The sequence below is a fragment of the Carya illinoinensis genome, chromosome 11, assembly GCF_018687715.1.
Source record: "Carya illinoinensis cultivar Pawnee chromosome 11, C.illinoinensisPawnee_v1, whole genome shotgun sequence".
Lineage (NCBI taxonomy): Eukaryota > Viridiplantae > Streptophyta > Magnoliopsida > Fagales > Juglandaceae > Carya > Carya illinoinensis.
The window spans coordinates 43572843-43590469 of NC_056762.1; the positions used below are offsets into that span (position 1 = coordinate 43572843).

A 17627-nucleotide genomic window follows, 5' to 3' on the forward strand; every position below is an offset into this window, starting at 1 on the left:
TATATATTTTTAGAATAGTATCAACTTGTACTAGGCATATGTTAGCCACATGTAAAGTGGTCCCGAGTGGACAACCATTGTATGATCCCCAGTCCTCCGCATGATTAGATTCGGGAATCTTTGACCTTTTCAATCCAATTTTCGTTGCTTCTCCCGTCCATATATTTTTTTCTTTTTCTTTTTTTTTTAAAAAAAATAATATTTCTATTTATAAAACTTATCAAAAAACCCATTAATTAGATTATTGTTAAGAAAGTGTTTTTAATGCATTTGTGAATTTTTATGTTTTTTAAAATATTTAGAAAGATGTTTGAAAAAAAAAATTGTGTCCTTCGGTGAGGATTCTCACATCCTCTATACATGTAGCATCACCCATTTTTTAGAAGAAAAATGCAACGCGTAAACTCTATACCATACATCAATATATAATATGTATATTTAAATAAAATAATAAATCATATATTTAAATAAAATATATAAATCATATATTTAAAATAAATCCTAACCTACATGTTTTTAAGCGTGCAATATGACTTCTTACCGACTGGGGAAAAAAACAATTAAAAGTTTACAGTCTTTAAATAAAAGTTCATATTTTATTATTTCAGGTTATTTACAATTTCATCCTAAAAAACTACTTTCGCATCTTCAATTATCATATTAAAAAAAAAATAAATAAATAAAAATCCCGGAAAAATGTGTGGAGGATGGGAGTCCCCACGTGAAAAACATGTTTGTTGGCATCTAGATGGGAATTTCCTAATCCTTGCCCATGACAAATGGGTACGACTAGGAAGGTTGGGAGTCGTTGTCATCCTCGCACTATCAGATAATGTTTTCGGTCTTCGCCCCACCATAGGAAATTTCCTACCGTGGACTTCTTCAACACCCACAACAGGTCCACACGCTAGGAAAAACTTAAAAAAATAAAATAAATCATAGAGATGTTTATACAAAAATAATTTTATTATAATAAATTCATAAAAAAAATTATTCTCAAATTGCTATACAAAACATATATAATGAAATATTTATATTACAATATTTAATTTTAAAAATAAATTTAATATTTTAAATTTTATAAATCAAATATACACTTTCTGTGAATAATATATTTTACAAATGACTTGATAATATAATAATTCAAATTATAAATTAATTTGACTTATATGACATGTAAAATTAGTTTTTTAGTAAAAAAATTGGTAAGATTTAATATATCACGTCAAACCACATTAATTTATAAAAATATAACCATTTAACTTATTATTGGCGAATCAACTAGAATAACTACCACTTTTATATTTAACTTTAATTGATCTAGTAATTCTATATACAATTTTAAGATGTATAAGTTTCATCTGTTTTTAAAAATAAAAATAAAGTTTATTATTAAAAAAATAATTTTCATGTATATTTTAGATTTATACATTTTTTTCAAAAGAGATGTACAAAACTTCTACATTTTATAATTATAAATATTATTTTTTTAATTAATCAATTATCACAATTCATTTGCATCTGCGTAACTCTTTTACGAGTAAATTTATTTTGTTAATACGAGATTGTTTAAAATAAATAAATTGGTGCTCGTTGTGCTTTAAGAGAACTAGTAGTGGCCTCAATAAATTTTGGTTAAAATTTGACTAAGAAATTCACTTTTATAAATTTAGCTAGCCACTTTTCAACAATATCAAATAATAGACTCAACAAATCTATCACTATTCTATTAAAATATTAATTTTAAAATTTTTATTTATTTTAATTATAAGTGTAATTTAAATATTTATTCGTTATTAAAAAATTACATATTAATTTTTTAATACTTATAATCAAGAACTACTTTTTCCTTAAAATAAAAATGAAAAAGAAAATTCAATACAGGAAATTCAACCAATTGCATAATCAATAACTCATTAATACATATGTCTTTATATGTGTCACTTGTGTGTGTGAGCAAGAACCAGTAGGTAGCAGCTTGGGAGTAGAGGCAGCAAGAAAAAATTTTTTAGTCACAAAATAATATTTAGCCAATAAATTAATTTTTGGCTATAAATACTATTCATTTGTTGAGTCTGTTTTAGTGAATTGTGCATCTTAATTATTACTTAGCTAAAATTTGACTTTGTTAAATTTATTACTAGTGTTTCTAACTAATTTAATTTTGTTAAATCCATTATTAATATTCCTAGCTAATTTAATTTTATTAAATCCATTACTAATGCTCTTTAAGTCGGAAAATATGATATACCGGAGTTTCTAACGAAGGCCACTTTGCGGGGGAAAAAAAAATATATATATATATATATATACCAAAAAGCATGAAGGAAGAAAGGAGCTGACCACGACCTAACTGGTAATTGATGGGCGGCGTACACTTTTCCAGAGTATGGGAACTTTGATTATTCTCATTGATCCCAATCCGCATCATTTAAAGTTGATTTAAAATGCTACCTTTCTCCCTTACAAACTTCTAGAAGCGTACTTTGTAACTAAATTTTTTTGAAAGTAATTTCAACTAATATTTGGGGTTATTAGCAACAACACCTAACTATAATGGTCAAATTTAAACCATGGATCCGGTATAACATTTGATTATAAGGTTCAATCGAGATTAATTAAATTTAATTTAATTTTAAATTAAGTTTAACATTTAAATATTTAATTTTTAAATTATTTAATTAATTTTAATTTAAAATCTCTTTATACGTTAGATTTATAATTTTTTTTAACTCAACGTATTTTTATAAGAGAAATTCATAATTTTTTTCAACTTCTTATAAATATCTCTAAACTTAGATTAATATCTAAATATATCTTAAATAAGCTTTACAAAACTTACTTCACATTTTTAACTTATTACTATTTATGAATAATTTAACTCATCTCAATTTAATATCCAAACACAATCATAAGATATCTATACAATTATAAAAATCTCTATTTGTAAGTTGATATGTAAATACACTCTTTGAAGTAACAAAATTTGATTTATAAGAAAATTATAAAATTTAAATTTCGTACAAATTAAATTCTATCACGTCTATAAAATTAAATTACACTGTTATCATCTTAAAAACAAACATGAAAACTCTCTCGTGCATGAGGCAGTAATTATTCCACGGACGACACACCAAATAATCGCGTATAAATGACTATTAACCATGATCCATATTAAAAAGATTTATTGAATAATTTAAATAAGAATAATATTATGTACAATACTCTTATTATATTTTTATTCTACTATATAATATATGACATATTTATCAACATTTGATAATAAATAATTATTGAATAAATAATCATCTAATTATGATAAATATATCATATCTTACCTATTGGGATGATTGTTTGGTGAATAAAATATTCCAAAATTAAAAATATAACATACAAATCTCATCACATTTAATGTTAAGTTTATAGATAATTACGTTAGATACAAATATATTATATAAAAGTAAATTTATAAAATAATGTGTCTTGATTTGATATGTAATATTATAAAATTATTTTTATCGTAAAATAAATATAATAAAATTATGTTAGTTTGTGAATTTATTTTTATATAATTTATTTATATTTATAATACTTTTTAATCATTAGTTGACTGAATATAGCTCCATATATTTCATAAGAGTTTTGTTACGTACAAGTAAAGTCACGTACTAATCTGTATAATAATACTGATTTTTTCATATTTAAAATTTAATTTAGTATTATTTTCAATAAAAAATATTTTTTGACCAATCACAATATATTAATACATATATTAATACATAATTATGCTTTCAACCAAATTTTTTCCTTCTATAATAGCCAAAATATTCTTTTAAATAAATATTTTCCCACTCTTCAGCACATAATGATGTAGTACCTACATAATTTACTGAAAAAAAAAAAAAAAAAAAAACAGAAAATATCGGACATCGTAATCCATGAAAACCGGGTTTAGATCTACTTCCCTCAAAGTTAGAGGAAAAAATCGAAATTAAAATTTAGAAAAAAAACAGAGAAGATGATAAAAAAGAGTAATGCTCATTGAATCAAGGATTTTGACCCTTTTTTTTAATAATTAGAAAGTGAATATAATTAAATTTATGTATTTTTTATAAAAAAAATTAAAAATAAAAAAAAAATATATAAAAAAAAACTGAAAATACGTAATGGTTCACATTGGTTGTGAGTAGAACAATCAGAGAAAAAAAGAAAAATTTTAAATATGAGCTCACATATCATATATATATTTTTTTTATCAAATAAAAGAATTTAATTAATTGAAAAAAAATAAAGTCAAAAAAATATTTTAAAATATAAAAAATATTTTAAGTATAGTATGTAGCGTAACAAATTTCGAGAAAAAAAATCGTATTCCTATGTCCATCCGTACGACAGGTCGTTCCTTTCCGGTAAACAACAATTGAGACGTACGAGCTCGTTTTTTCCTCTGGTGGGCATCATATTTATTTTTGAGAGAAAACTCTCTCGTCTGAGTCGTCTCTCTCTCTCGATCTAGATCTCAATAATTGTGTTGGGTAGTAGCACGAAGGCCACATATCAACATAGTACACACAACTACAGCCACAACCACAACCACGACCACCCTCTTATCTATAAAACATCTTCCCCTTCCCTCCTTCCCAAATCACACTCAAGCTCAATTGCCTCCGAGAGCCTCCTATCCCTTCTTCATCTTACATTCCGCATCCGATTCAATACGAGAAAGCGAGTAAATCCTTTCTTGTGGTGCCGTTTCTTCAAGAATATACGGTTGTTTCGGTCTGGGTTAGAGACAAGGAAAAAAGAAAAAGGAAAGGGTGGTTTAGATTGTAGGGGGTAAAACCCAGGAGCGACGCGTTGTAGACATCACGGCTATATTCGGAGTTTCTCGGCCTCTACTTCATGTCCGGGCTGTCGGACCCAAGGGTTGTGTAATTGAGAGCAACCCTTCACCGCACGGCGGGCGTGGCGCTTTGCCTTCCGAAGGCGGCAGTCCTTCCGACCTCCTCTTCCTCGCTGGTGGTGGTTTTGCTTCCGTTTCGTCCTACTAATTAGTGCTATATTAGTTTTAGGTCTTCAGTCGTCTTTACATTTAAAAGCTATTTAGTTATTCAGAGCGATTGGCAAAAGTTTATCGTCGTCGTCGTTGCTGCTGCTGCTGCTGTTGTTGTTTGGTGTCTTTCGTGTTTTCGTGATTGATTAAATTTCCGAGAGAGAGAGAGAGAGCAAGATGTTGAGGATCAAGAGGGTACCAACTGTCGTTTCGAATTACCAGAAAGAGGAGGCGGAAGATGTTGCTCGCCGCGGAGGGGGTTGCGGCCGCAATTGCCTCAACAAGTGTTGCATTCAAGGTATTTGTTGAAGTGCTTCGCATGTGATTTTTTTTTTTGTATTTTTACATTGGTTTTTAGCTGATCTGCTTGTATTTTGTGAAACAAATGCCTTCGCAAGTGAATTTTGGGTTTGCCGTATTCTTTTTTCGGTATGGGGCATTTATTTAACCGGGTATTTGGATGTTGGATAACAGGGGCAAAGCTGCCTTTATATGCTTTTAAGAAGTTGAACAAGATTGCCAGTGACAAAGGCTTAGCCGGACATGAGAGTGGAAAGCCTCCCGTGGCCTTTTTGGACTCGCTGCTTCTTGGCGAGGTAAATTTCTTAAGAGCAGCCGAGGAGCAATGAACTAAGTTTTTCCCCATTTATTCTAGTTGTATTGACCAAGCCTAAACAAAATCCAAGTGTGAGTTTAAGTTGTTTCCAATTTTCATGTAGTGGGAGGATCGCATGCAGAGAGGGCTCTTTCGCTATGATGTCACTGCCTGTGAAACCAAGGTGAACATCTCGGTTTTCCTTTGTTTTTTGTTCCAACCTTGTTGGTATGCAAGTAGGAGCGAGTTGATCCGAGTATTTACTCAGTAGGGACATGGGCTTTATCTGTTACGTGTTTGGTGTAGGTGATTCCTGGCAACTATGGTTTTATCGCCCAGCTGAATGAGGGCCGCCACCTTAAGAAGAGGCCAACTGAATTCCGCGTTGATAAGGTCCTCCAGCCTTTTGATGGGAACAAATTCAACTTCACTAAAGTTGGGCAAGAAGAAGTACTCTTCCAGTTAGAAGCAAGTGATGATGGTGAAGTCCAGTTCTTCCCAAATGCGCCCGTTGATGTTGAGAATTCTCCAAGTGTTGTTGCCATCAATGTATGTCATTACTCTGATACTTTCTTTTTCTTCGTTCCGTGAGAGTTGCTCGAGCAAGCATGAAGTTAGATAACTTATGTCGTGTATACAATTTAACAGGTGAGTCCAATAGAATACGGGCATGTGCTTCTGATCCCTCGTGTTCTGGAGTGCCTGCCACAAAGGATTGACCATGACAGCTTCTTGCTTGCCCTTCACATGGCGGCAGAAGCTGGGAATCCTTACTTCAGGCTGGGTTTCAACAGTTTGGGTGCATTTGCCACCATCAACCACCTTCACTTCCAGGTTTCTACTAATAAAATTTGCTGACTCCATGAGCTTCAATAAATATTTAGACAATTATTTCTCAAACAATTAGCTATCGCTTGATGTTGGAAATGCAAATTAATCATTTTGGTGGGACAGGCTTACTACTTGGCTGTGTCCTTTCCTATCGAGAAGGCTCCCACCGAGAAGATCACCACTTTGGATGGTGGGGTGAAGATCTCCAAGCTGTTAAATTATCCAGTTAGAGGTCTCGTCTTTGAAGGTGGATATACTGTGGAAGACTTGTCAAACACCGTATCTGATGCCTGCATTTGCCTTCAAGCTAACAACATACCTTATAATGTTCTCATTGCTGATTGTGGAAGGCGAGTCTTCCTCCTCCCACAGGTAAATTGTTTCAAAATGTTAGTTCTTCATGTGATGTTCTATAAAATAAATGCTTGTTTGGTTACTTTTTAGATATCAACAGTTAGCTTAATTGATCTGCCCAATCTGATGAACAGTGTTATGCTGAGAAACAAGCTCTTGGGGAAGTGAGTGCAGAGCTTCTTGACACGCAAGTGAACCCAGCTGTGTGGGAGATTAGCGGGCACATGGTTTTAAAGAGGAAGAAGGACTATGAAGAGGCATCTGAGGAAAATGCATGGAGGCTGCTTGCAGAGGTCTCCCTATCTGAAGCGAGGTTTGAAGAAGTGTATGCTCTTATTTTTGAAGCCATTGTGTGTGTCGACAATGGGAAAGGAGATGCTTCTGAAAGCTCACTGGAGGAGCCGGATGTCAATCCTCAACCACTTGAGGAAGTGGATGCCATCAACAACAACTCCCGCCACAATATGGTGACTGGGACACAAGAATGCATCGTTATGCATTGAGAATCAGGATCTGATCACCAGATCACCTGTGTTTGGTATTGCAGTTTGCTGTATGAGTTTGTATAAGTATTTAATGAATGGATGCTAGCAGATGTCAAAATAAGTAAACAGGGTTTACATTATTGCAGCACCCTTTGTGTGTATGCTTTCTGCCTTTTGGCTCTGTAATATTGTCTGATGTGCTTCGTGTGTCGTGTAAAATACTACTAGGTATTGTTTGCATATTTGTGCTAATGAATGTGGAATTAGTATGTATTTGGTCCGTGCTTGTAGTTTATAACTACTTTTTTTTCCCTGATTGCTAGTCCACTGGAGCAAAACCGAAAACCCACAGCTTAATGTAACAGACTAAAAAAAATATGGGGAGTGTTGGTAATAGAAGTGGATGGAAATTTGAGAAATGAATGAACAGACGAACAGGGTTGACTGATACCCTAGAGGAGCCTTAAAATGCGGTAACACTTGCCAAACTTCATAGTCGCCCTTTCTCCAGAGAAAAATGGTCCCATTTATAATTTTTTTTTAAGAATAAAATTATACTAATTATTACTACTTCTAATAAAAGTCTTCCAGTACCATTCGGCTGCTCACAGATTTTTCAACTGAGTAAAGATCGGCTTCACAGCCCAACAACTGAAATGAGAGTAATTACTCAGCTCAAGCAATGTCCAACATCTTTAATGCATGAGACAACTCACGGAACCGCACACAGAGCACATATAGCCACACATGGCATGGACACATCGGGAAAATAAGGGGGGCATCGTCCCTGCATTTGGGTGAGTATCTCAATTATTTTTAACACTTTTTACTATTATTCATTATTTTATTATTACTTTTTACCTACTTTTATTAATATTTATTACTTTTCATATATTTTTTATTACTATTCATTAATTTATTATTACTTTTCATACTTATTACTACTATTCACAACTCTTTTCAACACTTTTCAACATCCAAACCCACATATCCGATAGTCAACACATGAAATTATGATTTCATCGCATGTTTGTTCTGTTATTCTAGGCTCACATACCAAAACCATCTCAAACAATCTCATTATTATAATTTTTATAAATTATCACATAAATTATAATAAATAATTTAAATTTTATAAATTTTAAATAAATAATAATATTAAAAAATAATATTTTAATAATATTTTATTTAAATTTTAACTTTAACCTAACCTTAAATTCTTCCAAACTTTTCATTTCAAAGATGTGAAGCCCAAACGCATTTGGATTGCTGAAGCCCAAAAGCAGCCAACATGGTCCAATAATGCTCAGCATTACTCCATGCCGTTCTCTGTCCAACAACAAGGTGTTGCCGCCGCTTCCTTCGCTTGCGTTTCGCTTTGATCATCGACTCCCGGCAACTGTCTGTCTATCTCTTCCACTCTCTCGCGCACTTAGCTTTTGATTTTTATATTTCCATTCCTTCCTATCTTTTAAGTTTTATCTCATAGCACACACAATTATGAATCTCTGTTTCGATATCTCTGTGTTTTTATCATTATGGTCACAAATAGAAAATTTTAAATTTTATATAGGGTTGTTGCATTTCCATTTTCTTTGACGCTTGTGTGTTCTCTTTGGTTCTGAAATTTATGTAGGATAAAGCTTTCACTTTCCTTTCCTTAATGTTTTCCGAGATCAATCAAGAAATGAAGTGCTAGTGTTTGGCTTTCCGAATGCGAGACTCATGGGGAAAATCACTCGATTTTAGGTTTAAAATCTTGAAGTGGGTGCTTAGTGTTTGCGTTATTCATGTCTTTATTGTGGGATGAACTATTCATTCAAAATTAGCCAAAACCTATTCCAAAATCAGTTGCATATACGCGGAGACTAGCTCCTTTATTGCCATGACTAATATAGCTGCCAATTGTTCGTTAAAATGCCGAGCCACGCAGCTTACCTTCACATGACTTTTCTTTCCAATTCCCTCAAGCACATATTCTTATTTATAAAATGTTTTTTTTTTTTTTTGTTAATATCCGTTTGATTTATTATGTTAAAGTTTTCAATTTAAATTAGATTCAAGCAGCATCTTTAACTCTAGCAGACCTTTTCACAGTCGTAGAGAAGTCTATGAACTAAATTTTTTAGGAGAAATATTGCAGTTAAGAAGATTTTTTATTATAATTATAATGATTTATTTTACTGCATTGTGTGCGTCATTCACTTCACAACTACAAAAGCAATTTTCCTATTTTGTTGTTGATGAGGAGAGGAGGGAGAATTATTTGTTTTCTATTGAATATTGCCTTAGAATAGTGTTTTAACTATGACAGTGCACTATAAGCTTCCTCCTCTTCCAATTACAGATTAGCAAAAAATGAAGAAAGGATTGCACCCTCAGTTGCAATGGATATCCTATGTAACACAGAGTGGTAGATTGATGCACGTTATGATGAGCAAAATACACCATGTTGGTAAAGTGTACCACTTCAGGGCAAAACGCCAAATGGCCGAAAGTATTGGGCAGGTTGCCAAGTTTAAGCGCCGTTATGAAGAGAAGGGGAATGCTGAAGATAATGAAAATTGACTTTTTCTAATTAGATTTATCGTGTAGTAGTCTTTGGAATAAACATGAATCTGATCACTCTCATTTAAGTAACACTTTGTTTGTCATGGTTATATTCTGCCTTTCTCATAATCAATGGGGACTTTTACACCTTGCATGTCAAGTTTTCAAACCTTTGTCTTCCCAATTCTCGATATGAATCCATATTTTTCAGAGCAAGCTTTTCAGAGCAAGCATTTGAATGGATACCTGCATAGACGTTATCTTCGCTTTCTTGTTAGGGTTTTCAAAACTAGCATTAATGGTTTTTGTCATCATAAAATGACTTGGTCTTCTTGTATAGTGCCTGTTCTTTTCTGGTATGATTTGCACCTTTGCTAATGGATATTTACTTGAATGGCATTTAAAAGCTCATATCCTTGATGCATATTTAAGGCTTTGCTTTACAATTATCTGGTCATTTCCTCATAAATGGTAAATTGGACTGTTCCAGTTACACTCAAAGTTGAATGGATATTTTGTGTTGTGTCGATCCGCCTGCTGCCTGCTTTTATCTAGTTGATTTGTGGTATCATTTCAATTTCAAGTATTGACATGTAAACAATGGTCTCTAGATCGATCCATGAAGAATGATGGGGACGGGAGGTCTTTCACATACGGACCTACATCACCGTAAAAGGGCCAGTCTGTTTGGGAGAAATAGAATAATCTTGGAAATGGTATGCTCACACCGTTACACTTAGCTTTTAACATGGACTTGGAAAAGCAACAAAGTTATCCATGCACAAAGCAGAGAAAAACCTTCTTATCACGTAATTAATTGCTAATCCACACCAGGTCCACCTTCCACAACATGAGTTCCTCAATGCTAAGCCATGTATGAAAAACATGAACCCTCAAGCCCCACCGGACAACAAGGAAAAGAAAGAATTCCTCCTCACCTAAACACCTATGCACATATAATCTTTTTTAAATATATCACCATAAGCCTAACTGCCTGTTAATTGCGCATCCCAGAATGACGCAGCTAGTTAATTTTCATATTGCTATTTGTCTCCTACTTTTAGTGCTATGGCATGTGATTGTGGAAGGAAATGCAGTATCTAAGAAAATGGTGCAACAGAATGTGGAGGATGGCTTGTCATCATCTTCGCCATGGCTTGAGAAAATCACAAATCACCACCACCAACGCCTGCGTGACCCTGGGTGTTGGAAAAGGCCTTGGATATGCAAACAGGGAGAGGTTCCAGGCATAAGGCTGTGTTGTAGAAACCTTTGTGTAGACGTGAGTTCAGATGTTAACAACTGTGGCTCGTGTGGGACTAGATGTCCATTTAGTTGGCAATGTTGTCGTGCTCAATGCGTCAATACAAATATCAACCCATTTCACTGTGGCAAATGTGGAAATAGATGCCCCGTTCATGTCTTGTGCTTCTACGGGATGTGTGGGTATGGAGGGCCATTGCCATCCCCATTTCCGCCACCACGACCTCCGCATCCTCCATTCCCATCTCCTCCTAAACCACCTCGGTCTCATCCTCCACAACCGCCCCAACCCCCAAGAGGTTCTCCACCTACAATGCAATGAAGCCATTTACTTTGATGGTGCATTATATTCTCTATGCTAGTCGTATCAGCCAGTCTTGGAGTGTTTATTTATTATGATAATAAAGGTGCCATGGTTTTATGTCAAATGAATGGGTCGGTCTGGTTCATACCGATGTTTTTTAGTTTTGTCTTTGTACACAAATCTCAATGAAGAATATTCTAGTGTTTGTTGTTTGTTTATCTGTATATATATTTTTTAATTCTCGAGTAAAATAAATTTGTTAATGAAAAAAATACGTCGGGGGTGGATCCTCACAAGGCTTCAGAGCGGCATGATCATGGTTTGTTGGGCAGGTTCATGGTTTATTTGTAAATTTACCCACTAAGCCTGTAATAATCACTCACAAGACATTATGACACACGAATCATAACGCCACCATACATATACTTACAGTCTGATAGGTTTAAACATATGTAAAAAAATCTGTAATATTTATTAAATATTTAATGGTATATAAAAATAATAGTAGATTGAAACCTAAGACGAGTAGAAAACAACGTTTTTTTTATAATTTTAATAGAAATCATATCAAATTATTAGGTAATATGAGTGAGAAAATTCCATTTTGCTTGCCAAACATCATCCATCCCCTTGAGCCATTCATATATCTCTTACTGTAGATCCTAAGATCGGAATGAAATTCCGGGAATCCAAATCAATCATAAGTTATAACTCATGACCGTGTATAAAGATCACACCCCGTCTAAATTCATGATAACACGTTGCAACAACGAAAATTCCTCGTGCTACTGCTCAGCACCGCATCACATCACTTTACCATAAATTAAATGAAATCGTGCATATCTTTTTACCGCGAATCCTTCCACGGCCCCCCCCCCCCCCCCCCGCGGGGCCAAAAAAAGCCTTTTTCATAAATTCATCGAATATCACTGTATATTATTGTTTCAATTTTATTAAAGATTTCGTAATTTTATTTTATTTTCATTTCATTTTGTTGATTTTATTAATTTTCTAAAAATTTCACTCCAAAACCATATCTGTTTCTCGGAGCTACATATTTTCGTGGCGAACAGACAGCTCTCTCGGGGAAGGTTTTTGCTGCTGTGACCGCTCTCATCTTTCTTCCTTATTCTGTACGTAAATCCAAACGCAATCCCTCTATTTTTTAGTTGATTATCATTTTGTTATATCTCAGTATCTCTATTACTATTTCGTCTTCGGTTTCCTAACACTCCGTTCGGTTGCCGGGGAAACGAAAGTATATTTGTGTACTTTTCCTCGTTTTTGGTGGCCGGAGATTACTGCAGCACTCTGAAGTCCTCATTTTGTTTGAATCTAAACTGTCTAATGCATCGGATCTTTCCTCGTAGTTTTATTCATTTTCTTATCAATCAAACAGGTTTAATTTTTACAAGTTTTGGAACTGAAAAGATTTGTCAGTATCGTTATTCCTTCCTAGTTTCCTTTTTAATCAAGGATCCGGGCCAATATTTGATCGTGAATAGTATGCTCAGACCTGATGAAAAGATGTTTGTTTATCTTCGCCTTTTTGCCCTTTTGCTTTTCGGCATTTGGGTTTGGCTTCACTTGATTTTTTCGTTTAACAGGAATCTGATGTTCAACTTTGAACTTTATATTAGGGGTGGTCATATACCGTCGAACAGATATGCTTTATCTCTTTACGATACCACGAAGACTTTAATCTAATAGGACAAATAATCTTTGCTATTATTTCAATTTTTTGTTCAATCTACAATGAAATCAAATAGAGACGGTATTATGAGTTTGTATTCAGAGTGGATTTTGTCATACCCAGCCCAAAGCCTAGGCTCAATATCCGTTTAAGCCCAGCCGGCCCAGGAAAAATAAAAGGTGAACGAAACCACTCAGTCTCTGTTTTGTCCGAGTGACAAAATCCCTGTTTCTTTCTTCCCCGTCTCCCACGCTACGTCCAGCGCCCCCCTGCCCCTACTCTGTGCACAACACCACCCGCGTCTCTCTCCGCTCGTCCCTCTCTCTTCCAGTCTTCCTCTCTCTCCGTCCGTCCCGCTCGCTTATTATGTGAGTTTCTGCTGCCCAAGCTCAACGCTATTCTCCCTTCGTTTCCTCGACGTCCGACCACAACTCCACGCCGATAAAACTCTACGAGCTTCTCTCCCTCACTCGGCCTCTTTCTCTCTCTCGTTACCGCCCTCCTCTCTCTCTAAAACTCTCAGCGGTCGCTCACCACTGGGCTACAGCCAACAACGCCTCCCACACTGCCGCTCGCTTCTCAACCCTATTCAGCCTTGCCCACGCCAAAGACGGACGCCGCACACCTTACGCCACTCCCGCCCGTCGTCCACTGTCCCCTCCGTCGTCTGTTGCAGAACTCCGCCACAGGTAAATCTCCGTCCGTGTCTGCTCTATGTCTCTGTCTCTCTCTGTCTCTCTCTCTCTCTCTCCCCCCACCCAAAAAAAAAATCACTCTCTCGGTCTCTCATACCGTTTCCTCCCTGTCTCTCGCTATCCCATCTCTTTCTAACGGGTTTCACTTCGATTCCACCGTTCACAGAATGTAATGTATCATTAAATCAGAGAAGTTTGATTTCCATGTTGAATTTTGCCTTTTCTTTTTCGATATTGCAATTACTTGTGAAAGATTCTAATCTGCTTATTAATCAACGTGTTGTAATTCGAATGCCTCATTGAATTTAATTCAGATTGTGTTATATCTTTTTTTTTTTTCCCCCTTTATTCTAAGTTAATATTATTGTTGCTTGTAATTACAGGGCTCTAAAGTTCTTGAAAACCCGGACCTAATACTGTAGACTGACTCTGTCAAGTGGAATGGCTATTTCATCTTCGTTTTTCGCATGTTCATTGCAGGGGAGCATGGCTGCTCCCAAAACATTGAATTGCTACAAAGAACTTTTGTGCAATCGTTCAAATCTTTTCTTCAAGCAATCAGGATGCATCGAGTCAATGTATCAGTCACATTCGAGGTTGTTACCCCATAGTGTACTATCAAAATGGGAACAAACTGACCAATTCGACAGAATCCAGTGCCATTCGTTGGAAGTTGAGACTGCACCTTCTTTTTCCATAGGGAAGAAGTTTCAACTTGATGATGTAATTGAAGCCCAACAATTTAATAGGGATATTCTCGGTGCTATATTTGAAGTTGCGAATGACATGGAGAAGATAGAAAATAATTATCCCGGAAGCCAAATCCTTAAGGGTTATCTTATGGCTACTCTCTTTTACGAGCCATCCACTAGGACTAGGCTTTCATTTGAGTCTGCCATGAAACGGTTAGGTGGGGAAGTTTTGACAACAGAAAATGCACGGGAGTTTTCATCAGCAGCTAAAGGTGAAACACTTGAAGGTAAGTCTTTTCATGTGCTTGATCAATTTCCTGGTGGTTCGTCGCTGCATTTTGATTGTGATATAGGAGTTTGATTTGCAGATACTATAAGGACAGTTGAGGGTTACTCTGATATAATTGTGATGCGGCACTTTGAAAGTGGTGCTGCCAGAAGAGCAGCAGCTATAGCTGGCATTCCTATTATTAATGCTGGTGATGGTCCTGGGCAACATCCTACACAGGTATGCCAAATGCTGTTCTTAGTTATGATACTGAATTTTTTTATTTTTTTGATAGTCTGTAAATTCCTTAGAACTGTCTATAAGCAGATTGTGTTGGGAGAAAAGAAAAATCAAATGCGTAAGTAGGAAACTGGAGACGAAATGTTGCCTTCACTTTCAGTGAGAGCTTTTTCCATGAGCATTGTCCAATTTGCTTCTTATATTCTGTAATAGAGGGGCACATTTTGTTCTTTTCATACCAAAAATAGTTATACACCACAGGTGTTTATTAATGCAGAATTGCTATCCTTAAAGTGTAAATTTTAGGCTTTCATATTTGCAATATAAGTTTGAGTCATGTATAAGGAGCCATTCCAATACATATACAAACGTGAAAATCAACATAGAACCTGTACACCAGATCAGTGCACATCTATCTGTTTCAGTTTAGTTGCTCAACATGTATGGACAGTTGAAACTTATGTCTATTAATGAAGGATGAACATCTTTTTTCTTTGATATAATAAGCACCATATACTGGGAACGGTTTGGTAATATGTTTTTATTTAATCTTCTCTTGATATATGATGTGGGTGGTAAGCAGCATCTTGCATCCAAGGCATGCTGCAAAACACTATATGTCGTGTTCATCTGCAAGTATTTTCATGCACTGTTATAGTAATGATTGGTTTTTTGTCATGGTGAATTTAATTGTTTGTCTTTTCCATTCTAATCTGGAGGGACAGTGATGCTCTGTATCTGCATTTGATGATTATTTATTACTTCACACTTTTTGATTGCTGGTAGCAAGTTTCACACAGTTTTGTTCAAAGATCTTTTCCTGCTTTTGTGTGCTATGCAGGCTCTTTTGGATGTCTATACCATTGAAAGAGAGGTAGGAAAACTCGATGGCATCAAAGTTGCGCTAGTGGGTGACCTTGCCAATGGAAGGACTGTCCGCTCACTTGCTTACTTGCTTGCCAAGTACCAAGATGTGAGGATTTACTTTGTCGCTCCCGATGTGGTAAAAATGAAGGTCAGTGTTGATGCAATTGTCTCTCGAATTCACCTATTGGTATTCTATGTTTCATGGAATGATCTCAAACAAGTGCTAATCGGTGAAGAAATTCTTGCTGGGAATTTCAAGCTTTGTTGATTTAGGCAAACGAGAAGCCAGAAAATTTAAAGAAAAAATTGGTGCTTAGGTCTCTGAATATGTACATTTCGTTTTACAGGATGATATAAAAAACTACTTGACTTCTCAGGGAGTGGAGTGGGAAGAAAGCTCTGATTTAATGGAAGTGGCTTCTGAGTGTGATGTAGTGTATCAAACTCGTATTCAGAAAGAAAGGTTTGGAGAGAGACTTGACCTTTATGAAGAAGCTCGAGGCAAGTACATCGTAGATCAGGCTGTCTTGGATGTTATGCAGAAGCATGCTGTGGTCATGCACCCTCTTCCCAGGCTTGATGAGGTAATCACGCGATGTTTTAAGTGACATTGACATATTTTTTGGTAATCGTCAACATTAAGTTGTTCGCATGTATTTTAGTTGTTTATCCATACGCGCCATTAATTTGTGCAGATTACTGTGGAAGTTGATAGGGATCCAAGGGCTGCGTATTTTAGACAAGCAAAGAATGGTCTCTATATTCGGATGGCGCTCTTGAAACTCCTACTACTTGGGTGGTAAAGATGCCTTCACATACTAATTCTTACTCGAAAAGCTCGAAAAGCTTGGGTTTTATGGTTTAATTTTGTTTGAAGATTAAAAAAAATTAAAAAATTAAAAAATCATGTTCGAACGAGTTATGATTGCCGAAGCTGCGAGGATTAATTTTGCCGAAGCTGTTTTTAAAGTTTTGTGAGAATTTTTTTGCATTTTATTCTAGTCCCATGAAGTTTAAAAAAATGAAACAAATTTGAATTCGATGCGATAAAGATAAAAGACTACAGCCACACGGAGTTGAACCCATGTTACCCATGCAACGTGTGCGTGTGTATATGTATGTGTATATAAATTAAAGGATGATGCTGACCAAATGTGCATCTCAAATATGAACATCAGTTTAAATGAGTTTTTTTAAAAGTATTTTTTTAACATGTTTTACATTTTAAAAAATATAAATTTATTAGTAGTCATTTTTTAACTATTAAAAAAATAAAATCAAAATAAAAAATATATGAAAGGACATATTTAATATGCCATTCGAAAGGGATATTAACATTTTCCTAAACTAAAACCTGAAGGGAAGTTCACACTGACGAGAGTTCGAAGTTCCCTATTTTTCACTGTGAACATGCGGGCAGGGAGGTTAGGACCCGCATCTTTGCCCCAGGACTCGAGACCAACAATATCCCTGGCTGAAGTGGACTGTGGACATTCCTTGTCCTGTCTTCGTATGCCTTCTCTTATGATTTTTGCTGTTGTTTTAATTTAATTTCAGTCTTGAAAGAGTCTTCCTGCTTTTGCCGAACGCCACGTTCTATAAATTAGGTTTAGTTACATAAAATTAAATTAATTTCATCTCATCTTATATAATTATTATAATTTTTTTTAAATTTTTACACAAAATATAATAAATAATTCAACATTTTCAAATTTTAAAATAAAATTAATATTAAAA

General features: G+C 34.9%; 2 protein-coding genes across 5 annotated transcripts; both read left to right on the forward strand.

Annotated features, from left to right (window-relative positions):
- The first annotated feature begins 4524 nt into the window (after nt 1–4524).
- On the forward strand, nt 4525–7591 carry LOC122280369 (GDP-L-galactose phosphorylase 2-like). Its single transcript, XM_043091242.1, has 7 exons — nt 4525–5351; nt 5528–5649; nt 5773–5832; nt 5955–6197; nt 6297–6482; nt 6603–6851; nt 6968–7591. Exons 1-7 carry the CDS (start codon nt 5231–5233, stop codon nt 7334–7336), a joined length of 1350 nt encoding a protein of 449 aa, XP_042947176.1. The 5' UTR covers nt 4525–5230; the 3' UTR covers nt 7337–7591.
- A 4761-nt stretch (nt 7592–12352) lies between these two features.
- On the forward strand, nt 12353–16859 carry LOC122280370 (aspartate carbamoyltransferase 2, chloroplastic). 4 transcript variants are annotated; one of them, XM_043091245.1, is made up of 6 exons: nt 12353–12568; nt 14207–14802; nt 14884–15023; nt 15865–16038; nt 16238–16474; nt 16586–16859. In XM_043091245.1, exons 2-6 carry the CDS (start codon nt 14265–14267, stop codon nt 16691–16693), a joined length of 1197 nt encoding a protein of 398 aa, XP_042947179.1. In that variant the 5' UTR covers nt 12353–12568; nt 14207–14264; the 3' UTR covers nt 16694–16859. The 4 variants fall into 4 exon arrangements, with proteins under 4 accessions (XP_042947179.1, XP_042947181.1, XP_042947177.1 ...); XM_043091247.1 differs by lacking the exon at nt 12353–12568 and adding an exon at nt 12674–13817 and having other exon boundaries at nt 16268–16474; XM_043091243.1 differs by lacking the exon at nt 12353–12568 and adding an exon at nt 12686–13817.
- Nucleotides 16860–17627: the final 768 nt, after the last annotated feature.